This window comes from Equus przewalskii, chromosome 25 (assembly GCF_037783145.1).
Source record: "Equus przewalskii isolate Varuska chromosome 25, EquPr2, whole genome shotgun sequence".
In the NCBI taxonomy this organism is placed as follows: Eukaryota; Metazoa; Chordata; class Mammalia; order Perissodactyla; family Equidae; genus Equus; species Equus przewalskii.
Genome location: NC_091855.1, coordinates 19,453,389 through 19,478,899, shown reverse-complemented (window position 1 = coordinate 19,478,899; position 25,511 = coordinate 19,453,389). Strand labels below are relative to the sequence as shown.

The 25,511-nt window shown below is 52.6% G+C and overlaps 1 protein-coding gene and 2 long non-coding RNA genes across 5 annotated transcripts; 2 read left to right on the top strand and 1 right to left on the bottom strand.

Moving 5' to 3' along the window:
- The first annotated feature begins 614 nt into the window (after positions 1–614).
- On the top strand, positions 615–19,455 carry SYNDIG1L (synapse differentiation inducing 1 like). Of its 3 annotated transcripts, none has more exons than XM_070593912.1 (5): positions 615–992; positions 15,642–15,819; positions 15,960–16,420; positions 17,368–17,508; positions 17,667–19,455. In XM_070593912.1, exons 3-5 carry the CDS (start codon positions 16,004–16,006, stop codon positions 17,823–17,825), a joined length of 717 nt encoding a protein of 238 aa, XP_070450013.1. In that variant the 5' UTR covers positions 615–992; positions 15,642–15,819; positions 15,960–16,003; the 3' UTR covers positions 17,826–19,455. The 3 variants fall into 3 exon arrangements, with proteins under 3 accessions (XP_070450013.1, XP_070450011.1, XP_070450012.1); XM_070593911.1 differs by having other exon boundaries at positions 617–992; positions 15,957–16,420; XM_070593910.1 differs by having other exon boundaries at positions 15,642–16,420.
- Positions 15,450–25,306, bottom strand: LOC103548598 (uncharacterized). Its single transcript, XR_544304.2, has 3 exons — positions 25,107–25,306; positions 24,680–24,749; positions 15,450–15,673 (listed from the first exon to the last, which is right to left on the bottom strand). It is a non-coding gene; the product is annotated as an uncharacterized lncRNA (long non-coding RNA).
- Positions 21,814–24,586, top strand: LOC139079362 (uncharacterized). The gene is made up of 3 exons (XR_011532945.1): positions 21,814–21,985; positions 22,647–22,867; positions 22,954–24,586. It is a non-coding gene; the product is annotated as an uncharacterized lncRNA (long non-coding RNA).
- Positions 25,307–25,511: the final 205 nt, after the last annotated feature.

Below are 25,511 nucleotides of genomic sequence, written 5' to 3'. Positions count from 1 at the left end.
CATTTTGCTGAGGAAAAACCTGAGGCTTTGAGAGGTTAACTTGCTCAAGGTTAGACAGGTAATAAATGGGACACCAGAACCAAAACTTAGGCCCATGGTCTTTAAAGCCTGTGCATTGCCCAGCACAGCACTGTTATCTCCAAATCAAGAGATTTAATCTCTGTGAGCCCAGCGTCTTCACGTGTAAAATGGAATATATATATATATATGCCTCATAGCGTTGTTTAGAAAATTAAATGAGATTGTATTGGTTAAAAACAAAAACCTGGCTTCATGTCCAGTATATAGTAGGAGCTCAATAAATGCTGTTTGTTAGCTTGTTTTTCTTTTTAGAACAAATCAATATTAAAACTCAAAGCTTGGGAGCCTAGGGGCTCCAAAATGCTTCCAGAAGCCTGAGGGTCGCCCATCGCTTCTGGGGGAGCGCAGGAGTAGAGGAGGGGAGAAGGGCTGAGAGAGGGGACTCGGCTCCAGGAACCAGAGCAGCCGGTTCCAGCTGCGCGCCCCTCGCTCCACCGCCTCCTCTGGACTCCTCCGACTTCCCGCCCCGCCCCGCCCCGCCCCGCCCGGGAGCTGGGTCCGGAGTGCCTGGTGGGCTGATTCTGGAGCTTGGAAGGGAACACGGAGCACGGAGGCGAGAGGGAGGCGGCGGCGGCGGGAGGCGGGGAGGAGGGGGACCCTCCTCGCTGCCCTCCCAAGTCGGCGCGGAGCCGCCTCGGGCCGGGCTGAGGGCTGTGCGGCGGCGGCGGCGGGCCCGGCCAAGATGCGGGGCTCCGGGGACCGCGCCGGGCAGGGCGGGCGGCGGCGGGCGGCGGGCGGGAGCTGTCCGCGGTGCTGAAGCAGCGGCGGCGGCAGGGACCCGGGGCGGGGAGCAGAGGCGCCCTCCTGGGAGCTCCACGGCGGCCGCAAGGTGCTGGTGCCACCAACGCTCACCGGCCCATGCCAGCCCCCCAAACCCCGCGGAGGAGGCGGGACCGTCCTCGGCGGGACAGGTAAGGGTCCGTCTGGGGGCGTAGCGGGAGTGCATAGCTGGGCGCCGAGCCGGAACTGAGCTGGGGAGGGCAGTGGGACCTCTCTCAAGGATGGGGGGCTCTGACTCCCTGCTGGCCTCACCTTGTGCTCTGCCAGAGATGGTGCCAAGTCCATCCCTACCCCTCGCCCTATAGGCTGCGGATGTTGGGAAGGGCCTGAGGGACTGGGGCCCAGACAGGCTCCTGGGCACTCTGACCCTACACCACCAGGCCTTGACCCCGACCTCAGGAAGCTTTGAGACACCCTGCCCACAAAGAACGCCAAGTGATGAGAGTCTCCTGGACTCTGGCACCCTAGTCCCCACCAGGGCTCTGCCACACTAGGGAAATCTGAGCCAGCTAATCTCCCCTCTCCTCCCCTAAGCCTGCTCATCTGTGGACTGTGGCCCAGCCCTCTGAAGATTTATTTGCCCTGGAAATGGCCCTTGGGCCAAGGGATGAGCCAGGCCCCTTAGGAATATTAACCTATTTCTCCGGGGAAGGAAGGAGATACCAGGAGGTACCAGAAGGTACTTCCATTTTTCCCTGTGGCCCTCTTGACTCTCATGGAAGAAGGCTGGTTTTGCATCACACTACTTGGTGCATGAGGGCAAAGGGTGGGGGAAGATGAGTCCTGTTTTCTAGTACGTGCCTGAATGCTGGTGACCCTAGACAGAGCCTCCGTTTGGAGTTCTCCCTCTTTTTGGCAAGAGTGCGGTGGATGAGCTCATTCAGGCCTGCAAAGTGCTTCCAGTTCCTTGGAGCAGAGTTCTCTGAGTGGCAGAATGTAGCAATCAAAATAAAACTGCGTAGAGGAAGACTGGCCTCTCGCTGGGGCTGACCACTGCTTTATCCCCATTCTCTCAACCCAGTACAACTTCCCTACCCCCAGTGGTAGAAAAAGCACTAGACTAGGAATTCCTGGCTGGGCACTGGCATTTACTGGCTTTAGGCCAGTTACCTGAGCTCTCTGAACCTCAGTTTCCTCATCCCTAAAGTGGGGATAAGGTAGCTGCTCTGCTCACCTCAGGGAATTGCCTTGGGACTCAAGGAAACAACATACCTGATTGAAGGCTTGTCAACTGTACATCGCCATACCAGCGTGAGCTGCTGTCACTGTTCCCATCCACCAGCCAGGCCTGCCAGCAGTGACCTGATCATTGTCACCCCTGCCCCTTTTCCTACAAGCCTGGCCATGGCTCGCTTTGTCCTGGCCTCCCTGTGGTTCCAGAGTCAGTGAAGCTCAACTTGTAAATCTTGGGGGACCAAAAGTGTTCCCTTCCCCCTTCTCCTCTTCCATCATCACCTGTGGAAAACAATATAGGGTGAGAGTCTGGCTCAGTCCCTTCCCCCCAAGGATCACAGATCCAGGGAAACAGCTCCCTGAAGGCAAGGATTGTGTTGTTTTCATCTCTTTGCCTCCCTCCACACCTCCCTTCCCCCATAGCACCTGGAAGATAGTAAGGACTCTGTAATTGGGTGTAAAATAAGAGAATGAAGCGTTAAAATATCTCAGAGTAAAAGCATTTGACTGCAAGTCAAAAGCCCTGTATTCTGGTCCCAGATCTGCCACTGAGTGTCAGGCAGGTCCCTTCCCCTCTGTAAGCTTCAGTTTTCTCACCCATAAAACAAGCGAGTTGGACTAGGTAAGTTTTAACATCCCAAGCCCTGATGTTCTGTGGGGCTCTCTGAGGGCTGTCCTGAGCTTGCGAATCCCTCAGTTCTCCTTGAGCACAGGATACCAGCTTCATTAACCTGGTTAGAAGAGTAAGTTAATGTCCTTTCAGTAAAGAACTGGATTTTATGAATGGAGTAGAAGGGAGCAAGATAAACCAGAAAAAGCCATTTATGTTTCTAGTGTTTTCTTAAGACCCCCCTCTTGTCCTTATTTCCCTGGGAAAGCCATGAGTGTGTACAGAGTTGCTGAGCCAGGAGGGCCCCTGCCTCCAAGACAAGAGACCAGGAAAGGACACCCCCCTAAGATCCCTTGTGAGTAGCCAAGGGCCAGGGACCTGATCCTTGACCATCTCCTCCCAAGGACCCTGCCTGGGTGGGATCCCCCTCCTAAGAAGACTGGAAGAGGGGACAGTCAGGAAAGATCCATCCCTGGGGGAAGCTTTTTCTATAAAAACAAAACAAGCTCTAACAATAATTTTCCTCAACTGTGGCAGGCCAAGCCAATGTTCAGAAAAGCCTTAGCTAACCGGTACTTGGGTAGAGCTGAGTAAGCCACGCAAGCGACCTCCCCGTTCCTCCCTGCCAGCACCCAGTCAGGGTTGGGGATCAACCCCCCCCCCCCCCACCCCATGTCAACACTTTCTAGCTCTCAACCGTTGGTGCAGCACTGGCGAGAATCAGCTCTCCAGAGTTAATGGACAGTCACTAACCCTCATAACAAAGTGATGGCAGCAGCAGCGGCAGCTAGCATAGAGAGGGGCTTTATTTTCTGCCAGACTGGTCTGTGGGGGTGCTGGCCTCCTGCTGGGCCTAGAACAATGCACCACTCCTTCTGCAGCTGTCTGGGTGAAAACCCCACCCTCAGAGCTGTCAGGGTGCAGGACATCTCTGGTCACCCAGGCAAACACATCTGGCTCCTCTCCCAACCAGGGAAAACTACCCACTGGCTACTTCTTGTGTCCCCCTCCTGCCCACTTCCTGCTGAGGCTCCTACTCTGACCCTTTCTGCAAGGCCTTAAAGGGAAGTCAACCCTGGCACGTGACTGGCTGATGCTGGTTATCTGGGGCTGGGGGCAGGGAAGATCTGACGAAGAGGAAGAGATAAATGTGGCATGGTCATTAAGAAATGACATGTGTCTGTGTGTGTTTGTGTGTGTGTAAGAGAGAGATCGAAACATTGAAATATGCAGCACATGTGTGTCCCTTTCCCTGGGTGGCACACACAAAATGACAGGGGCAGAGAATACGACAATATCTGGAGACATCTGCAAATTATTAATTACCTTCAAGTTCAAAGGCCAATTCATCTGTGCATCCTAGAGGGACTTCCAGCCCCAAAGGACACCACTCCAGGGAGAAAGAAGCAAAAGGAACAGCCTTCACTTTGGGAAGGGGAAACATCCCAGTTCTCTAGTCTCACTTCTAAACCTTTGGCATTTTCCAACCCCTCCCCTTCTCAGGGGCTTGGTGGGCATCCTGCCTGGAGCAGGGTCCCCTCTACTGCAAGTCAGGGGACAATAAAGACTGATCTCATCCCTGTTCTTTGTATCCAGGTCCTCTCCTCTCTCGCTTCCTCCCTTGCTTGTTCTCTCTTCTCCCTCCTCCCTGCAGCTGCCACCACCGCCAGCTTCCCAAGCAAACCAAGCAGGAAGTGAGGGCCTGACGCTCTACCTCGTCGTTCCGGTGTGTTATCTTCCAACGTTAGATGCGCAGTTCGCTTCTAAGTGGGAATGAGCTGCTTCAGTGGAGAGACAGGTTGTTTCAGCCAGAACAGAGATTTGATTTCCACTTGAAAACTGACTAATTTGAGTAGTGGTGCCACCATCCCAATCCTCCCAGCAATCTTCACCTTTGTCAGCCACAAGCCCATCTCCCAGGCAGGTGGATTATGCTCTGAGGGAGAAGACAGTCCAGCCTGTGGGAGCCCAGGGTGACAGTGGGTAGAAAAGAGGGTAGACCGATTTTCCCAGGAAGACAGCAAGTAAGAAGCCTCCCCGGGAGCTGAGAAGTGTTCCAGCTGTTTATCTCTCTTTCCTGGGTTCCCTCCTCAGCCCTCTCCTCTCCTCTCCTCTCCTCTGATCCTCTCTTCCCCTTCCTCTCCATAGGTCCTTTGATAATTCTCAAGTCTCTCTTTAGCCCTTACCCCTACCCAGGGCTTCAACTCCATACACCAAATTGCCAGGCAGAGTTTCTACCCTAGTATCCCAAAGACACTTTAAGATCAAACCTATCCACTTCTCCTTCCCATCCTGCTCTTCCTTGTGTGTGTCTCTGTGTGTTATGTGTGTGTGTGTGTTTCATTTTTTCCAGCTTGGTGGGACTTTTCAATCTAAATTTTTTTTTTCAGCTCAGGAAACACTTTCTGCTTCTGCTCCTTTAATTATTATTCTCTTCCAGTCTCTCTGTTGTGTCTTTCTGAAACTCCTACTAGATAGATGTGGGACCTCCGGGACTCTCCTCCATGTCTCTTAACTTTCTTTCATATGCTCCATCTTTTTTCTTTTTGCTCTATGTCTTGAGGAATTTCATTAACTTTTTCTTTTACATTAAGAAGTTAGTCTTTAACTTTCCATTCTATTATCCAGTCCTTCCACTGAATTTTTGAAAATTTAGACAATTATTTTCAATTTCCAAAACTCTTCCCTGTTCTTTGATTGCTCCCTTTTCATAGCAGCCTGTTCTTGTTTTATGGATGCAATGGTCCTCTTATATCTCTCTGAGGATATGAATTCAAAAAAATTTTAAAGATCTTTTCTATAACTTGAATGATTTTCAAATCTTATTGGGTCAATTGTTCTATTTGCTTATGTAATCCTTCTCTTCTATTTTCATGTAGTTGTTTTTCATTATCCTTCTTGTCCACTCAGACTTATGAGTACAGGAAGGTGTAGGCTAGCACAGGCAGCTGATGTGAATTTCCTCTGAAGTTGGGTAGGTTTGTTTCCCTAACAGGCCTCTCACGTGAATGGGAATTATTCTTTCCTCTGGTGTGTGGGGCTGCAGGTTTCTCTGCATGGATTTCTTCACCAGGAATCTCATCTCCTCTTTATCTTCCAGAAATTCTGCAATGTTTCTGGCCCATTGATATCATTCCTTTTTGTTTTCCCATTTTGTTATGATTTCATTCTTTTAAAAATATATGTCCCGTCGTTTTAATAGAACCTTAAGAAGGAGAAGAGGTGGTCATTTGTGCTCAGGCAGCCTTCTTGAACCAGCAGCCTCCCCTAGATTTTCTGTCTCAGCTGCTGGCATTGCTTTCTGTTTGGCTGACAAAGCCAGAGACCTGAGAGTCACCTGCGGCTCCTCCCTCTCCCTCACTTCTAGTTAACCACAGAGTCCTGTTCTAACTACTCCTAACTATCCTCAGGCAGGACTCTTGCTCTCCATCCATTTTGCCTTAGGGCAGGTTCAAATCCTCATCCCCTCCTTCCCGCACTTTTAAAATAGTCTCCTAACAGGACTTCTAGCTTCCATTCTCACTCCCCTCAAATCCTTTCTATGCACTGCTCTAAAACACGGCTACGACCATATCACTTACTTTTTACAACTGTCATTGACTCCCCACTGTCCACAGGAAAAAGCTTCTCTGTGTGGAATAGGAGGCCTTCCCACCTCTCCTGCCTGATCCCACCAATATCAACACCCCCCCGCCCCAGACTTCCCCTCCATACCACTACCCCATGCTTCTGTGCTGTTTCCTCTGCTGGAACTGCTCTTCTCTCACTGTCTCATTTAGATGACTCATCTTCTTCCTTCAAGACTTGGTTCAGATGTCACCTGCTCTGAAAGCCTATTCCTAGTTCCGACCATCACCTCCACTCCCATCCCAGGACAGGAGCCTTTTATCAGCACGACCCTAGCATTCCATGTGCTGCTAGCACAACTCCACTGTATTGAAATTTTGTATTTGCTCATCTATATTCCCTATGCCTCCTCAAAACCGGGACCATTTCTTGTGTATTTTGCATTCCAAGAACTGGTCTGAAGTAACTGCTCAAGAAATATTCATTGTGCAGAACTATATGTGCCCCAGTCAGCTGTGCCCCAGCCATCCCAGATCCTGGAAAGTCCTTTCTTACAGGGGAGCGTCGACACACCTAGCTGACTCACTCACTCATTCACTCATTCATTCATAAGATCAACTGTTCGTTGAGTGCCTACTATATGCCAGGCAGGGGGCTGCAGGGCTGAGGAAGACAGACACAGTCCCCACCTTCTTGAAGCTCACAATCTGGTGAGGGAGAAAGACACTAATCAACGAATCGCACATATATAAACAGAGACTGTGATAATCTCTTCGAGAGGAAGAGCTGGAGCCTGGAGAGCAGATAACCAGGGAACCTAAATCTAGACTGAGGATGCAGGGATGACCTCCCTGAGGAAGTGACTTTTGAGCGAGAGCTAAAGTATTCTGATATGAGTGGAGACAATGCTTCTGAGAAATGCCGCTGAGAAATGAAAGAAAGAAAGAGGACAGGAGCCGAAGGAGGGAAAAGGCACTGAGGAAAGATGTTCCAGTTCTCTGTTGGTGCCTAACTACCCCGAAACTTAGTGGCTAAAATAACAGACATTATACCTCACGACTTTGGGGGTCAGAAATTCATGCAGGGTTGAACTGTGTGATTATTCCACTCCAAGTGGCAGGGACAGAGGTCACCCAGTGGTATTCAGCTGACAGATGGGCTTGTTTGAAGAGTCCAAGAGAGCTTCACTCACATGTCTGGCATCTTGGGGATTACCAGAAGCCTGGGCTCAGCAGGCTCCATCAACCAGAACGTCTACACACATGGCCTCTCCAGCCTGACGGCTTCAGAGTAGTCCAACTACGACAGAGCAGCTCAGGGTTCCATGAGTGAGTGTTCCAGCGAGCAAGGTGAAAGATGCATGGCCTTTTATAACCTGGCCTCCGAAGTCACATAGCATCACTTTTGCTGTGCTCGGTGGTTGAAACCGTCACAAGCCCCCTCGGATTATAGAGAAGGGACATAGGGCCCCACCTTTTGATGGGAGGAGTGTCTAAGTATTGGCAGCCAAATTTTGTTTTGTTTTTGTTTTGTTTTGTTTTGAAGATTGGCACCTGAGCTAACATCTGTTGCCAATCTTTTTTTTTTCTTCTCCCCAAAGCCCCCCAGTAAATAGTTGTATATTCTAGTTGTAGGTCCTTCTGGCTCTGCTATGTGGGACGCCACCTCAACATGGCCTGATGAGCGGTGCTAGGTCCGCGCCCAGGTTCCGAACTGGTGAAACCCTGGGCCACCCAAGCAGAGCGCAGGAACTTAACCACTCGGCCACGGAGCCAGTCCCAAGGCAGCCAGGTTTTACAATCATCATGATTTGTTTTTTAAGCGAAGGAGACTCCAATATGTTTAAGCACCATTAGGAAGGATCAGGAGCTTGGAGCAGTCGAAGATAGAGAGAGGAGAGAGAAAGGATAACCAATTGTGTCAGCCTCCTGAGGAGGCAAACCGAAGCAAAGAAAGCTAAGTTCCCCGTTTTCCTTAGACTCTGCCGGCCTCACCCCCTCCCCATCCCTAACCCCTGACTCTTTCTCTCTTTACTGTCAGATGCAACAAGCTGCAGCCATGACTCCAAGCTGGCTTGGTGGCTTTCTTGCTTACAGGCCAGAAATCATCAAACCCAGCTGGAAGCCATCCACAAACAGCCACCATAGTCACAGCAGTTCACAGTTTGCAGGACAGTTTACATATTATCTGACCAGAGGATGGTCTAACACCTATTCTTAAAGATTTCACCTCTTCCCTGGATTTTAATCATTTATATTTAATCTTCTGCCCTACTAGAAAGTTCTGGCTTTTATCTTTCAATTTAGAAGCAATCTCTGTTGTTGCACTGAGAGATAGTGGTCGGGAGCTGAGCTGCCACACAATGGCTCTGGATTTATTTGAATCCAGACCTGGAGGTTATCTAGGCAGCCGCCCCTGGGCTGATAATCATCCCGATTTTCTTAATCTTTTCTTCAAGCTGCCGTTTCCCATCCCCTTCACTGAGGCCCGTGATTTTAACCCACTCAAGACCAAGTCCTCTGCACTCTCACACCCACACCATTTATCACCACCCTCTACACACAGGTGGGCTCTGAAAGACGTAGTTAACGAAAGCCCAGGCTGTGGACTCAATTAAATGTGGGTTCAAATCCAGTCTCTGTCACTGCTTAATCTTGGGCAAATGACTGAACTTTTCTGAACCTGTTTCCTCATCTGAAAAACGGGAAATAATAATAGCCTACTTCATCGGTTGTTGTAAAGTTTTGAGATAAAGTATATGAAACACCTGGCCCATGTGAGGATGCAGTAAATAGCAGCTGTTATAATTTTACAGGGTTCTGATAAAGGCTGGCCCCGTCGTGAGGATATGGCCCAACTCCTGGTCACACATCACACTGTCCCTCTGGTCTCTTTTTAACAGTGTTCACGATGCCTCTTTCCAGGTACTTCAGAGCCCCCAGGCAGTGTGTGCAACAAACCTCCTCTGGGCCCAACCCCTGCAGCTGATCCCAGAGGACTTGATGCTGTTGGGCCAGCATGAGCTCTGGTCATGCTTGACAGACTCGGGTCAAATGGGGCTCTGCCACTCTCCAGCTGTGTGATCTCAGAAAATCTATTTAACCTATCTGAGCCCCCCAGTTCCCCTACATGTGAAGGAGGATGGATTAAATGAGATACTGCATTTGAAGCACTTGGCATGGTGTTCAGAACAAAGCCAGTACTCAATAAACGGTAGCTGACACATAGTGGTACTAGAGCGCAGTGACTCTGGGGTCAGACTTCCAGGGTTCATGTCCAGCTGGCCACTCACCTGCTCTGTGCCAGTGAGCACTCATAACTTTTTTATGCCTCAGTGTCTTTATGAGTAAAATGGAGACAATGATAACATAGACTTCCTAGGGTTAGTGTAAGAATTAAATGTGATAACACATAGCATTTAAAATAGTGCCTGGAACACGTAAGAACTTAATAAATGTGAGGTGTTACTATTATTTCATCCTTTTACCTTGAACTGTTTTGTATTTTTATATTTAAGGTGCATTGCTTATAAGTAGCATATAGTTGGATTTTTTTTTAAATCCAGTCCTTGTCTTTAAAAAAAAAAATCGGCTTTGACGTATAATATACATACAATAAAAAGTCACTAATTTTTGGTGCACAATTCGGTGAGTTTTGTGAACTATGTACAGTCACATAACCACTACCACAATCAAGGTGTAGAGCAGTGCCATCAGCCAAAAAGTCCTCAGACCCCTCTGCAGTCAATCCCTACCCGTACCCTTGGCCCTCAGCAACCAGTGATGTGCTTTCTGTAACTATAGTTTTGCCTTTTCTAGAATTTCATATAAATGGAATAATACATAATGAGACTATCTTTGTCTTTTTATGGGCAATTTTATTCCATTTACATTCGATGTAGTTACTGACATAGTTGGGTGCAAGTCGAACATCTTACTATTTGTTTTCTCTTTGTCTCACCTGTTCTTTATTCCTTTTTCTATCTTTTCTTGCCTCATTTTGGATAAATCAAGTATTTTTATTATTTCACATTCTCCATCTATTTGCTTACTGGTTATACTTTTTTTTTTACTCTTCTTTCAGTGATTATCAGAGCAGTGGTTCTTTTCTTTCTTTCTTTCTTTCCTTCCTTCTTTCCTTCCTTCCTTCCTTCCTTCCTTCCTTCCTTCCTTCTTTCTTTCTTTCTTTCTTTATTTCTTTCTTTCGTTCTTTCTCTCTCTCTCCCTCACCCTCCCTCCCTCCCTTCCTTCCTTCCTTTCTTTCTTCTTTCTTTGAGGAAGATTAGCCCTGAGCTAATATCTGCCACCAATCCTCCTTTTGCTCAGGAAGATTAGCCCTGAGCCAACATCCATGCCCATCTTCTTCTACTTTATATGTGGGACACCTGCCACAGCATGGCTTGACAAGTGGTGTGTAGGTCCACACCCAGGATCTGAAACAGCGAACCCCGGGCCATAGAAGAAGAACGTGCAAATTTAACCACTCGGCCAAGGGGCTGGCCCCTCTTCCATACATTTTATAGATAAGCAAACTGATGTTACATAGCACGACTGAACTCCAGTGCAATTGGTCTCCAGTGGGAGGCTTTAACTCGACTCCAGTGGATTCCGGGATGGTTTCCTGTCCCTGGTCTGGGAGGTGGCAGTGTGCTCTCCTTCCCCAAATCAGGGAGTTAAAAACCTTAGGTCTCAGGGGCTGGCCCCGTGGCCGAGTGGTTAAGTTCGCATGCTCCGCTGCAGGCGACCCAGTGTTTCGTTAGTTCGAATACTGGGCGCGGACATGGCACTGCTCATCAAACCACGCTGAGGCAGCGTCCCACATGCCACAGCTAGAAGGACCCACAACGAAGAATATACAACTATGTACTGGGGGGCTTTGGGGAGAAAAAGGAAAAAAATAAAATCTTACCAAAAAAACCTTAGGGCTCAGCTCAATTCCCAGCTCAAAAGGAAACAAGCCAAAGACTGCGGCCTGACAGATCTACCTTCTCTCCCTCTCCTCTGTGGGGCCCAGACCTTGGTCCCAACTGCACAATTTGGATCAATCTTCTTAGCTTCAGCATCCCAGACATCTCACGTTTTCCTCTGGAACAGAGTATGTACATGGACACACACACACACTCTCTGTCTCACACAGGCATGCTGACCAGCAAATGCGTAGGGACACAGTACCACACACACAGTAGGCACACATAGCCCAGGTAAGACCAAGCAGCAGAGGTGAAGATGAGAATTGTTTTGCTTTGAATACTGGGCCTTTACTCCACGGAACAGGCAGAGGCAGATCTAAGCAACAGGTCAAAAGGTCAAGCCAGGGTCTGGCCCAGTGGCGCACTGGTTAAGTGTGCACATTCCGCTTTGGCGGCCTGGGGTCCGCCAGTTCGGATCCCAGGTGCGGACATGGCACCGCTCATTAAGCCATGCTGTGGCAGACATCCCACATATAAAGCAGAAGAAGATGGGCATGGATGTTAGCTCAGGACTAGTCTTCCTCAGCAAAAATAGGAAGATTGGCAGATGTTAGCTCAGGGCTGAACTTCTTCAAAAAAAAAGAAAAAAACAGGTCAAGCCAGGCCAAGTGCAGAAAAGGCTGGGCCTAGGGACCTCCCACCCCCTCCCTCTAGCCAGTAGGGTGGTCACTGGCCACTGACCCAGAACTCAGTGCTGGATCCCAGGATCAGCTCAGTGCACTCCTGTGTGGCCCTAGAAGGTGATGGGGAGAACGTGACTTGTTAGAGAACCGGGCCCCTCGGCCGGGCTGTGAGCAGGTGCTGCAGTCCCTAACACGGGTTGCTTTCTGGAAGTGGTGTGCGTCTATGTGTGTGTGCCTGTCCGTGTGTGTCAGGGGGGTAGGGGGGCAGCTTTTGATGCTGTGCTCAGCCTCCAAACCCAGAAGGAACATCTCAAGCCTGGGGAGATTTTAAACTGATTTTAGATAATTTGGCTCAGAAGAAATCTATACACATAACTTTTTTCTGGTTTAAAAGTAGTCCATGCTCATTGTAAAAAATAAATGTGGAAAACAGAAAAAACCTAGTGTAAAAAAGAAAATGAAAAGCACCTGTGCTCCCACCCCTGGTGATAATCACTGTTGACACGCTGGCGGAGTTGAGATTACACACGCACACCGCTGTCTTTTCTTGCTTCTCACGGAATCTGCAATGAGCATTTCTCATGTCATTCCTCTTCGGAAACCTGTTCAAAGGCCTTGTACCACTTTATTGTTGGACCATAATTTACTGAACTTGTCCCTGCTTATTGGACATTTAGGTGACTTCCAGTTTGTCCCTAGTGTGGAAAAGCCAGGATCAGACATCTCTGTGCAGGAAGCGCTGAGAAGCTCTGCCCAAAGGCACAGTCAGAGCGTGTGTGGGTGGTGTAATCCAGGAAAGGCTGTGGCTTGGGTTTCAGAGGCTCAGCTGGGTGTACTCTGACCAAGAGAGGGTAGCTGGCAGGAGCAGGGGTTTGAGCTGGGACCCAGCCGCCGCTGCCTGCCCTGGACCAGTGCTCCTATGGTCTCCAGAGCTCCAGGGCCTGATTCCCTCCTCTCCTTCTGGAGGACTGCACAGGTGACCTGCCAAGGCCTCCTGGTGAGGCCAGGCATAGGGGAGAGGCAAGTTTGTGTATTAATCTGCCCTGAGGGCCCTGAGGCTGGTCTCCCCCCACCCTACCCCCAGCAGAAAGGCCTCTGCATATCTCTGCCCACATGGACGGCAACAGGGACCCTGGAGGCTATGAGTAGAGGGGGCATAAGTTAAAACCAGATGGTGGAGAGGCTGGCGGATCTTGGAGAGCCATGTCCTAGGATCCCAGAGGGTGGGTGAGATGGGCAGGGGGGCAGGGCTGGGACAGGGGCAGCCCAGGGGAAGTCTGGAAGCCAGGCGATGGCTCCACGGCTCCACTGTCCATCTGGCAAATAGGTGTCTTGCCTTTCCTTTGCCTCCCTCAACCTGCTCAAGGGGCCATGGGAGGAAAGCTGACGACTCCGCACCTCGCTCGGAGCATGCTCTGAGCATGCTCATCTATCCCTGACTTTTGAAAGAGGGCACGGAGTGGGGGATTGCACTTCTGTGGGGCTCCTTGAAGCTATGGGAACATGGGATGTTGGTGCCACCATCAATATCAGTGACCATTTAACACCACCCCTCTTGTTACAGATGGGAACTGGGGTGCCCGGTCAAAAAGCTAATAGAGGTGGATCAGGAATGGAAACTCAGTGTACCTGACTCCCAAACCCATGAGCCTTATGGCAACATGCCTTTCAGCTCCACATCTGTGGTTCACAGCTGCTGGTGAGGGGAGGCTGCAACAGGGGCTCAGAGACTGCCTTTGGGAGTCAGAAGAGACCAGTCCTGCTGGGAATCTGCCCGGTGGAGCCCAGGCACAAGCTTGGCCCTGGGAGGCCTCTGTCTTGGGCACTCCCAGCTCCCCACTGCAGGAAGGAGCCCCTCCCCCTCACTGCAGTTGGAGGGGCTCCCAGTGTTTTTGGCCCCTGGAGAGGAAGGAGGAGTGAGGAGCGGCGAGGCCCCTGCATTTGTGAGCAGACAGCAGTAACCTAAGCTCCACCCCCTCCCGAGCCTGCATGTGTCTCTGTGCAGAAGCTTCCGCCACAGCTGGTGACAGTCCAAGTGAAACTTGTAGCTGGTTAATGCGCCAACAGGGTCTCCAGGGGCATGGCAGCCCAGCCTCTCCAGTGCCCTCCCTGGGCAAAGAGTTGGATGCTTGGGCCACATGCCCTTCTTCACTCCCCTCCAGGATTCTGTGTTAGACATTCTTGGAGCCCCAGCTCCAGACTCCACAACTCTCAGGGGCTCAGAGCCTCTGAGCCGTGGGCAGCCTCTTCTGGCTCCTTTGCCCCCAGGCAGACAGCAGCCCATCTTCCTCCCTTACAGCAGGCCAGCCAGGGGGAGCTGGCACCCCATGGACACACCCTGGATGCTCTCCCCAGGCTTGCCTGGCCTTCCTCCTTCCTGGCTCTCTCCCACTCCCTGGGCATTATTCCTGGGGTCGTGTTCTGCCTTCAGGTTTCCCAAGAACGAGCTTTCTAGAATCCAGGCATTTCTCTTGGGGCAGAAGTAGAAATGGCCCTTTGTCAGGCTTTGGCTATGAATTCTTGATGGGGAGTAGGACTAGGGAGGGGGCCTTGAGGGCAGAAACCTCTGCTCACACTTTTCCCTTTACCACTAACAGAGCACCTGATTGGAGGCCGGAAATGGCCCTGGGTTCGGAAGCCCAGAATTAAGCACAGCAGCCCCTCCCACGTATAATCTACTACACATCTGCATCTCAGCCATCTCTTTGGATCCTCAAAACAACCTTGTGGGGTGGGCAGGGATTATCATCCGCGTTTTACAGTTGGTGAAGCCCAGAAGAGCATGAAAATTTGCCCAAAGGATCAAGGCCAGGACGGCCTCTCCGATCTTCGGATTATAAATCCATGGTCCTGTCACCCTCCACCTTCATGAGCAGGGTCCCTGGGGCCACCTGACCTGCCCCTCCTCTCTCTCCACACCCCACTTCTACCTGCCATCCCCTAGAATGTGTGTGGGTTTGTTGTAGACACCCTCAAGGGCTGCCTTTCCCTCCTTTAGTCAGCCCTCAGCGCCTACTATGCACCATTCCCAGGTGCACAGTAGGTGCTCAGCTCTGGCTGAAGGAGGAAGAGGCAGCCCCTTAGAGTGTCTATACTCCAGCCCTTGAGTGTGTCTACACCTCCAGCTGGGATATGCAAATCCAGACCTCAGTGCCCAGGAGGCCCTGCCTTAGACCCTACAAGAAATTCCCAAAGTCATCATTTGCCTTAGAGAGGAGCTTAGCCTCCGGTGTCTCCCTACACCATACCTGCCCCAGGAAGATCAACGGCTGGAAGCAGGGGGCGTGTGCCAAGCTCTGAGCTAAGTGTGGTCCCATCCAACCTAGAACAGATCCGCCCTCAACCCAATATCCCACTTGCCATCAAGTCCTGTCACTATCTCCCAGGGTATGTCCCCTTTTCTCCATCTCTCCACCATTGAGTCCCTGTTGTCCTCACCCTACCTGAAGCCATGGCAAAGCCTCCCAATGGTGTCCCAGTCGGCCCGGCCCTCTCCAAGCCACTCCCCACCACAGCCACGGGGAAGGCTTCAGGACCCAAATCTCATCCTATCACCCCTGCTGAGACCCCTGAAGCCCCTTTAGACTTAAACAGGGCTGTATAGTCTGGCCCCACACCCCATCTCACACCTCCCTCTGTACCCTGAGCCACATCAGCCTCCTCCCAGCCTCTCAGACCCACCATCCTGTATCTGGCATCTGCATGAAATGGTTTCCCGTACCCTCGCCTTGTGAGCTTGTCCTCTTCCTTCAGATCTCAGCTCCAAAGACTTCCCTGCGCCCTGTGTCGGTTCTGTCCATGGGATGTTCTTACAGCCCCTGCTTTACTTCTCCTCCAGGGCAGGTGTCTTCTCCACCAGACCGTAAGCTCCTGGAAGACAAAGTGTGCACCCTCCTCCTTCTCCCTGCTTCCTGCCTTTCTTGCCGTCGCATCCCCAGCATCCGTGCAGTGCCTGGCATAGAGCTGACGCTCAATAAATGTGTCGACTGGATAAATGAATGAGCCAACTCTATGAGGTAAGTCCCGCTGCTATCCCCACCTCACAAAGAAACGGAGGCTCTGAGAAGTTGAATAGCCACCTCAAGTTCCCACAGCTGGCCAATGGCAAAGGTAGGGTTTGAGGCCTCCGTGTCTGTCTGCGTTGCTCTCCCAGCAGGCTCTCTGGGGACTGCCCCCCTCCCTGGAGCTGCCCCCAGAGCCATGGAGAGTCTGAGTGAACTGCAGAACCCGCTGCTGCCTCGGAGCCCAGCCCACCTCCACAGCCCCTACGCCTACCCCGAGGCTTCGCCCAGCTGGTCGTGTCAGGAGAAGCTCTACTCCTACCTCCTGGGTGGTGCTGGCCCTGCTCACGCCCACCAGCTCCTGGACCCAGGCTCCTTGCAACTGGCCGTGGAGGCCTGGTACAGGCCCAGCTGCCTCCTGGGGAGGGATAAGGTCAAGGAACCCAGGGCAGGCAGCTGCGAGACCAGCTTCACAGAAAGCAGGGAGCCCCAGGCTGGGCCTGTGGAGCAGTCCACAGAACCTGCTCAAGTGGAAGAGGAGGTCACCATCCAGACGGTGTCCTATGGAGTTCAAGAGGAGCTGCAGGACCAGGAGGATGACCAGGAGGAGGAGGAGGTGAGTGCATGCGTTTAAAACGCAGATTTCCAGGCCCACCTCCGGGTGTTGACATTCAGTAGGCCTGGCTTGGTGCCCAGGAATCTGTATTTTACCAAAGAAAAGGTACTTCTGACACAGGTGCTGTCCACATTTTGAGAAACACTAGTGTGGGTTGACTATTTAATTTTTTAATAGAATTTATTGTTCTGGCTTTCTTAATAATATAAGTAATTTAAACTTAATACAGAAAACCGCTGGAAGATAACATTATCTTAGTTGATGATCATCCAGTCCTTTTTTTTTTTCCACTTTTTCTTCCCAAATCCCCCTAGTACATAGTTGTATATTTTAGTTGTGGGTCCTTCTAGTTGTGGCACGTGGGATGCCACCTCAGCATGGCCTGATGAGTGGTGACGTGTCCACACCCAGGATCCAAACCGGCGAAACCCTAGGCTGCCGAAGTGGAGCACGGGAACTTAACCACTCAGCCACGGGCCGGCCCATTTAGTCTTTTTTTGTTCTTTTTTTTCCCACCCTACTCCCCAAAATAGATCTTGCTGTACATAGTTTTATAACCTGATTTTTCTCTCTAAGCAACCTATTTCAGTATTGCTCTACATAATTTAATATTCTTCAACAAGGTAATTTTTAAGGGTTACACGGTATTCCATCATAAGTTCTTCCATCTCTTATTAACTCAATCTCTTGGTCGTGGGGCATTGAGATTGTTTCTAACCTTTCACAATTACCATCCGATGATGAACATACCTGTACATATGTACTTGTATTCTTTCCTTGTGATAAATTCCTAAAGATGGGATCATTGGGCCATTCTTAAGGCTTTCCATAGAGAGTGCCAAGCCCACCCCACAGTCCCACCAACAGCGGATAAGACTGCCTGTTGTCCCACATCATTGCCACTGGGTCATCCCGGGCCTGGTCACAAAACCCACTCATGCTTACAGAGTGATGCAACCTCGACAGAGAGTGAAAGTGAAGACAACTTCTTCACACTGCCTCCCAGGGACCACCTGGGTCTCACTATCTTCTCCATGCTCTGCTGCTTCTGGCCACTGGGTATCGCCGCCTTCTACTTCTCCCAGGGGGTAAGAGCTCATGGGGCCCAGTGCTTCCACTTGGGCCATCTCCCTCCACTGGAGGGCTTGGCAGAGCATATGCAGGATGGGATCAGGAGCCAGGTGGGCTGGGGCTGTTTTGCTGAGCATGGGGACGCTCCCTTTCATCAGTATATTTCTCTCCCTAGACCAGCAAGGCCATCTCCAAGGGGGACTTCCGCCTGGCCAGCACCACCTCCCGCCGGGCCCTCTTCCTGGCCACACTCTCCATCGCCGTGGGGGCTGGTCTCTATGTGGCCGTGGTGGTGGCTCTGGCAGCTTACATGTCCCAGAATGGCCATGGCTAGTGGCCAGTTGGCCTGGCATCCTGACTCCCCTGCTCTGCCTGAGGAGGGAGTGGGACTTGGAGTTGCAGACTCTCTGGAGAGCCCTGGCCCCTGAAGACAACCTGTGAGGGTGGTTTGTGGTAGGAGGGCACCTCTCAGGCTGCAGCCTGCTGGGCTCAACCCTCACTTCTTCTTGCCCGTTGCAACTAGCCCCAGAGTAGGTTCAGGGGACACCATTCTCCAGCCCAGGCTGTGCTGGGAAGCAGGAGAAGGTAGGGCTGCCAACCAGGCCATCCAGGCACAGGCTACCTCTGGCTTGAGGCTAGCTGAGAGCTCAGCCCACCCCCTTGAGGATCTCCTGCCTGCAGGCAGCCTACTGCCCAACTCTGCCAACCTCTCCACAGAGAACAGCAGGAGATTACAGGGCAGGAAGGAATGCCTGGAGGGCAGGGGACCTGCCCCAGTTCTGTCAGCCCATAGGAGTCTCCACCATGGGGTCAGTTGAGCTTCCCCAACTCTACTCTCTGGCCCCATGATGCCTGGACCCCAGCCAGCCAGGAGACACAGGGACCCCTTGGTGATTCTGGTTCTGGAGGATGCTTATTTCTCCTGTGGGCTTATAATATGCTGTAGATTCTAGACAGAGAAGAGAATCTCAGGCATGTAAACTCTGCAGCACGGATAGGTTCTTGCAGCTTCTCTATGCAGGAACAAGAAGCAGATGTGATGACAAAGAGACTGCAGGGCCCTGAAATCTTGCCAGACCACATGGGCTTCCCCACTCTGCCCCCATTCCCGGCCCCCATCATCCTTTTCTGGGCTCCTTCTGGAGGGCCCTGAGCTGGTGCGATCCCAGGTAGATGCCAGAGAGAGAGCCATCAGCCCACCAGCTGCTGAGTGCAGGGCCCTAGATCCAGCCCTCTGGGAAAGCAGTGAGGAGGGGCCTGGGGAGTAGTGGGTGTAGATGTGGGGAGGGACCCAGGGCTGGCATGGCCTGCAGTGCTAAGGAAGGCTTCCTGGAGGACTAGAAGGATGAGGAGAATTTATCTAAGGAATTTGTTTTCCTGCACCCTTGGTATTCGTGGGCAGGGGCGTGACAGGAGCCTCCCATGGCGGGAGTCATATCTGTTTGGATTATGCCTAGAGCATCCAGGCTGGGCCAAACTGTAGCCATTTCTGAGGGCTCCACCAACTCCAAGAAGAAGGTCAAGCTTGTCTGTCAAAGGCCATTGATGTTTTCCCACCTCTGAATGCTGAGGGGGCAGCAATGCGCCCCTGGTCAGCCTTGGGGCTTCTTCACTGATGCCGCCACTCAGAGCTGCTCTCAACACCCCCAGCCACTATAGAACATCCAGAATTTTAGAGACATCTGAGCAGGCAGGAGGGCAGCACATGGAAGAGCATGCCTATTGGGCTCAAGCTATAGGACCTCTTTGTGCACCACTTGGGGACCTGGTCATCTCCAGGCCCCATCTACAGCCTGGGGCTGTGTATCCACAAATGATTCACTTTGTCCTACTGTCCTCTCCCACCCCATGCATTGCCCAGTCCTCCACTCCCTGCATCCCCTGAAGTCCCACAGGTGCAGATCAGCAGTTTTAATGTCCGATTATTGTAAATATTTATCCTTGTAATAAACATTTCTGTAACACCTGGTGCCCTCTGGGCCTCTTGCTGTCCTTGCCTGCCTCCTCCTTCGCCTGCGTCCCATTCTTCCCCACGACTGACCTCCATCCCTACATCTGCTGCTCCTGGCCTCTCAAGAGGACAGGCCCACATCCGGGCCTTAGGAGGAGGGGCGGTCAGAGTGCTCACCCCATCCCAGGACCTCTGTGCTTGGAGTTGCCTGGATGTAGGGCGACGGCGTGCATTTGTCTCTCTGCGAGACAAGCCAAGGTCCATGCCTGAAGAAAAATCTCTTCTAGGCTCAAGAGTCTTGAGCTCAGGAGGAAGAGATGTGAGCCAGGGTGACTGAGGCCCCACTGAGCTGCCTGGAGCTATCAAGGCTGGAGGCAGCTCTACTCCCTTGATGCCCACTCTCGAGTCCCTCATATCTCCCTCCTGGGGGCTGCTCCCAGGGGGTGTGGGGAGAAAGCCATCTCTTCCTGTTCAGCTCTAAATCCCCAATATCCTCTCAGTCCCAGGCCCCCAGGAGCTGCCAGCCTGGCCTCTATGTCACTGCATGGAGGACCCTGGCACACCCATACCCTTACATGTCTACTTGCAAGGCACAGCTATGCACATGCACACACATGCTGCATGGGATGGAGAATAATGCAGGACGTAGATTAGGGACTGCTCTTGGAATAACAGCTGAGGAAGGGAGAAGAAGGAAGCAGATCTGAACAGCGGGGAAGTCCGGCTGTGATGCAGACCTGAATGACCGTCTGGACCAACCCAAGATGGGGTCTGGAGCCAGGATGCTCTTCAGAGTTGATCCAAGTTGGGACAAAGGGCCAGGCCTTTATACCTGCTCATCAATCAGTCATTGGATGTGGGCCACCCAGAAAGGGGTGTGACCTCCAGCAAGGCAGCTTTCTTCAGCGGAGGCAGCCCTCAGAGGGGGCTTGCCCTGAAGGCTGTTGCTGACGGCACCCACAGCACCTGGGGGACTAAGCCTATCATTCCTGCAGGGGCCCTCAGCGGCACATCAGCGCACATACCGGCCACACAGCAGTAGCCCCAGTTGTGCAACCTAGATCCCCTCGGCATTTACCTCCACACATCTAAGGCTGCTTCCTGGGAACTCTGTGACTCCTGGCCTACAGGCAGGACAAACCGAAAGTGCCGGAGAGCTAACAGCCCATTGGCAGCTTTCAACCTATGATAGATGGGAGCTGGTGGACAGATACCCGAGATGTCCTGCCCTCTGGATGAGAGAACGCTGGTCATGTTCTACACCAGCTCTCAGGCTTCCCCAGTGGGACTGGGCTTCAGTCCCCACAGCAGCAATTTGCTTGAGAGCATGTCCCTCACTGGCTGGCTTCCTCTCCATCTTCTTCCTCACTCCCCCACTGTGCTTCCTGGGATCACCACCCAATAAACTACCTGCAATTCAACCCTTGTCTCAGGGTCAGCTTCTGGGGGAACCCAAACCAAGACACATGTATTCACATACACATATATGTAGCATATATGTGCACATGTGTGTACCTGCACCTACATACATGCAGACACAGGCACGCAGCCACGCACATGCACACACTCACATGTGCACCCACACATGCAGCACGTGCAAGGGGTGAAGGAGATACAGTGGCTGAGAACTCTCACTGGCTCTGCTCGCTCTGCATCTCACCCCATCACCAGCCCGGCTGGGCCCTCAATGGGTAGTGGACAGCTCACCCTCTAGTCCCGGCCCTCCGCCGGCTGGGCAGGCTCCCTCACAATCCAGATGATTCCCACCTCCTTCCCAGCCCTCCAGAATGCTGCTCTAGGCCTTGAGAAGGGGAGAAGAAGCCAGATGAATTCCCACCTTCAACCCTGGTCCTGCCCTCCCCCGCCTTTCCACCCTCCCTCCATCCCTTACCCCCAGCTGCAAATTCGGGCTCTGCAGGAGGAAATGGAATCAGAAATGGAGCCACTGGGGGCTTCCCTCCTGCAGCCCCCTAGGAAGGGCCCATCCTGTGGAGCCTGTCCTGAGCAGTCCCTGCAACATGGGCAGGGCCCCCTCTGCTGTCATGCTGAGGCCTGCCTCTGGGCATGCCTGGGGCGCCGTAGGCCTCCTGCTTCCCAGCTCTGCCTGTGTCTCACCGCCTGAGGCTCCTGGGGATGGGGGGACGGGGGGAGCTTGCTGTTACCCCCGTTCAGGCTGCCTCCTCGAGCTGGCAGAGAGAGGCTGGGGCAGGGAGGGTCCCCTGGGTAAAGGTGCCTGTGATGAGCTGCAGTGCCAGCACATCTGTGCAACTATTACCAATTATTTTCCTCACTATAAACACCCAGCAGGAAGGCAGGGAAGCAACCAACCCAAACTGTTTAAAATAGAAACCGAAATTGCTGCACAGGGAAGCCGGGCCAGCCGGCAGAGCAGGGCCCTGCACCAGGAACCGGGGCTCTCCCCGAACCAGCTGCCCTTCAATCACACTTGCTCCTGCTACCCCAGCCTGCAACCCCACCTCAACCTCCTCCTCCACCGGCCAGGCAGAATGAGATGGGAAAAGTCCCTGCCTAGGAGATGCGCGGTAGGAGGGTGGGCGCCAAACGGGCCCTGCATTGGGGAGGGAAGATGGCTAAGCCAAGTGGCCACTAAGGAACCTGAAGCTGAGGCCACCGGGCCCATGGCCCAGGGCAGCTTCTGGGCAAGCTCCTACCCTGGCCAGGTGCTGTGTGGAAAGGAATGGGGAGAGGAAGCCTTCCTTCATTGTTCCCAAGCGCAGGGGAGGAGGGTTACCCCGGGGGTGGCAGGCCAGGGGCCTTGGGACGCTGGGCCAAGTGGGAAGAGTGACCTGCCACCTCCTCTGAGTGAAGGAATTTTTCTGATGGTAGAAATGCCTAGAAAGCAGTTCCCAGGGCCCCAGCAGCCTTCCCTTCCCTCCCTCGCCCCTAAACAGGGCTGAGAGCCAGCAGGTTGCCCCTACAGTCACATGAGCTGTCAAAATGTTGAAACACTTCCATACCGGTTGCTAAACAGGCCCTGCCCCAAGAACCCCAAATGTTTCACTTTCCTGCCTCGCTGGCCCCTCCCCCAGGTCCCCCAGCCATCCCCAGGATCTGAAGAGTGGACAGCTGGCACAGCAGTCCCCTCCCCCAAGTGTGTCAGTCCCTCCGTGCCTGGGCTGCCCTGACTGTTAAATATCTCAAATGTCACCCTTGCTCACAAAGACATCATCTGTGTGCCCACAGCCTCTCTCCTCCCTAAGGATGCTCCGGGGAGGGGGCCCTAGGCAAACCCACAGCTCCTCAGCCTGCCTTGGATCCCTGCTGCTTTCCAGAGACAGTCTCAGCACATTTCCTGGGCCTAGCCAGGCCTGAGCCCCAGTCAGGGGACGGGAGCGGGGTGTGCTGAGGTGGCCAAGTCGTCAAGGATGCAGCAGGTGATCTCGTCACAGTCCCACATGCTACAGGTGAGAAAACCAAAGCCCAGAGAGGGAAATGAGTTACCCACTGTCACCCAGCAATTTATGAGCCAAGCTCTGGCCTTGCGTCCCAGGCCCCGGAGTTGCTGAGCTAAGCTGGCGATGTCTCTGCCTGTTGTGGAATCACAGAAAACCCAGGGATGATGGCTGCCTCTGCTGTGAATATTAACAACCTTGCTTCCCTCGGCCTTCCCTTCCGGGCTGCCTCCTGCTTCAAAGGCTGCCCTGGCCAGCCCCTCCCTGGGGCTGGTACCTCGGCCCTTCTATTTTGGTGGCATGGCAGGGGTGGGGCATAGCCTTGCCTAGCCTTGCCTGCCCCTCACGGGTGCTCTCACATCCTCTCTGCCATAGGGGGAGGCGCTACTCTGGGAGGTGGGGGGGCCACGGAGACACTCAGATGTTCTGAACAAAAATAAAAGGTGCCCGGGTGGCCTATCTGCATTTTCAAACACCTCCAACCTACATCCCTTGAACTGCTTTCACCTCTTGCCCTCTAAGGAGCTGGCAGGCTTCAAAGCCACTTCCAGCTCCAAGAGGAAAGGACAGAGAAAGAAATTCCCAGAGGGCAGGGTGTGCCCAGAGGCGGCCAGGAAGGGGACAGACCGCATGTGCGCCACACCAGGCAGGGCCAGGGGTGAGGTGGCAGGGGAGGGCTGTGTTGACAGCACCTTCAGAGCACCAGGACCTTCGCACCTGCTCTCTCACCACGGACACAGATGTTCCTGTCCCCATTGTACAGATATGGAAACCGAGGCCATCAAGGCCCAACTCCTGGCCATTTTCCCTCCTTAATCCCCTTCAGCCCTGTTCCCGCCGCCTGGGAAACACAGCCTATCACATGCTTAAAAGTCCAGAGTCTGGAGCCAGACGCCCAGTTCAAATCCTACCCTCTGCTTCTGTGTAACCTCGGGTGTTTTCCCGCCCGCAAAACCGGATCCCGATGGAGCGTCCGGCATAGGGTGACCATGGCTATTGTACAAGTTAATACAGGTACGCTGGCTCCTACCACAGTGGGTGTCTGTGAAGTGCTCTGTGGAAAGGTTTTTCACTGTCTCCTGTTGGCTGCCACCCTAAATGGCTTCCCTGCCAGAAGTTCCTCACCCCATCCCCGCCCCCATCCCTTCCACAGCCAGAGAGATGAAAGCCAAAGGCCTGGTGTTTGGAGACCTGGCTGACCCCTCGGCAGACCTCGGCTGGTAACAAGCTGAAGGCACAGGCCTCTTTCCCACATTCCCACTGCCCAGAATTCCCTTATCTGCCTCCACTCCCGGACCTTTTTTCCTCCAGCCTGATAAAAATCTGCCAAGACACAGTTCTAGAAAATCTCATCTTCTCTAGCCCTTTGTGACAACTCTCCTCCATGACCCCAAAACTAAGGAGAACTCACTGCCCCCTTTCATGAAGCTCTGCCATGGCCCTTCAAATCGACATGGCTGCCACATCGACAACCCATGTGCCCCTCCGGGGTGGGACTCCTGCCTGCTCCCAGCATCGCTGGGTCTGATGCAGGGCCCACTCTCAGTAGATGCTCAGCACATGCTCACTGAGCATATCCCAGGGAAAGAAGTGACTTGCCACACAGCTGGAGGGGATCTGGGTCAGGGTCCTTTCCACTGCGATTTCTCTCCCAGAGGGGAGAATAGCCTACTTGTTGAGGGAGCTAAGAGCAGGAAGGGGTTCTTTAGGTGGAAGGGGCTTTAAAATTCCAAGGAGGATGAAACAGACCAGAGACAGCAGGGCGGCCCCCTGCGGTGCCCAGCCTGGCGGTATCTGAATAGGGACAGAATGCAGAACTCTTACACATGCCTCCTCCGCCTTTCATGTGGGATGCCGCAAAGACCCATCCTTTTGGTGCCACGAAGTCTGCACTCTGTAAGAAGATATAAACAAGGGCACAGAGAAGCCAGAATGGCTGCTTGCTCCTCATCCCCTCTGGTCTCCATGAGGCTCTGGGCTGAGGAAGAGGTTCTTTCTCAGTTTCCTCTGCTCCCAACTCAGCCCTAGGTCGCCCCCTAGCCCCATCCTCCAAAGGAGCCCACAAGTCTGAGTGCCAGTGGCCTGTCCACGGCCCTATCTGAAGGCCAAGGCCAGAAGCAGGGGCACGGCCTCACCCGACCTTGCCACCTTCCCATCTTCCACTAAACCCTGTGACTCCACCTCCCCCAAATCTCCCTGACCCCATCTACTTGTCACCCTCTCTGCGGCCACCCCTGCTCCCAGCCCTCACCAGCTCTCCCTCAGCTCCCGCCTCCTAGATGTCTTGGCCGGTGCTACCACATGGATGAACTTGAGGACATCACGCCGAGTGAAATAAGCCAGTCACCAAAAGATAAACACTGTAGGACTCCACATCTACGAGGCACCAGAGCCGCAGAGTCATAGAAACAGAAAGTAGAACGGTGGCTGCCAGGGGCTATGCAAAGGAGGAAACGGGAAGTTACGGTTTAATGGGACGGAGTTTCAGTTTTGCAAGATGAAAACGTTCTGCAGATCAGTTGCAGAACATGGGGAATATAGTTAACCCTACTGAACTGTACATCTAAAAAGGGAAGAAATGGTAAATTTATGTTATGTGTTTCTTTACCGTAATTAAAAAAAAAAGACTAGGGCAAATTATTATTATTGTAAAGAA

What these genes read in the sequence shown, in the direction of transcription:
- SYNDIG1L (XM_070593910.1), top strand. Translation starts at nt 15,905, where the DNA reads ATGGCAAAGGTAGGGTTTGAGGCCTCCGTGTCTGTCTGCGTTGCTCTC. An exon ending in ATGACCAGGAGGAGGAGGAG is followed by an intron (nt 16,421 to 17,367) that starts GTGAGTGCATGC and finishes TCATGCTTACAG; the next exon opens with AGTGATGCAACCTCGACAGA. An exon ending in CCTTCTACTTCTCCCAGGGG is followed by an intron (nt 17,509 to 17,666) that starts GTAAGAGCTCAT and finishes TTCTCTCCCTAG; the next exon opens with ACCAGCAAGGCCATCTCCAA.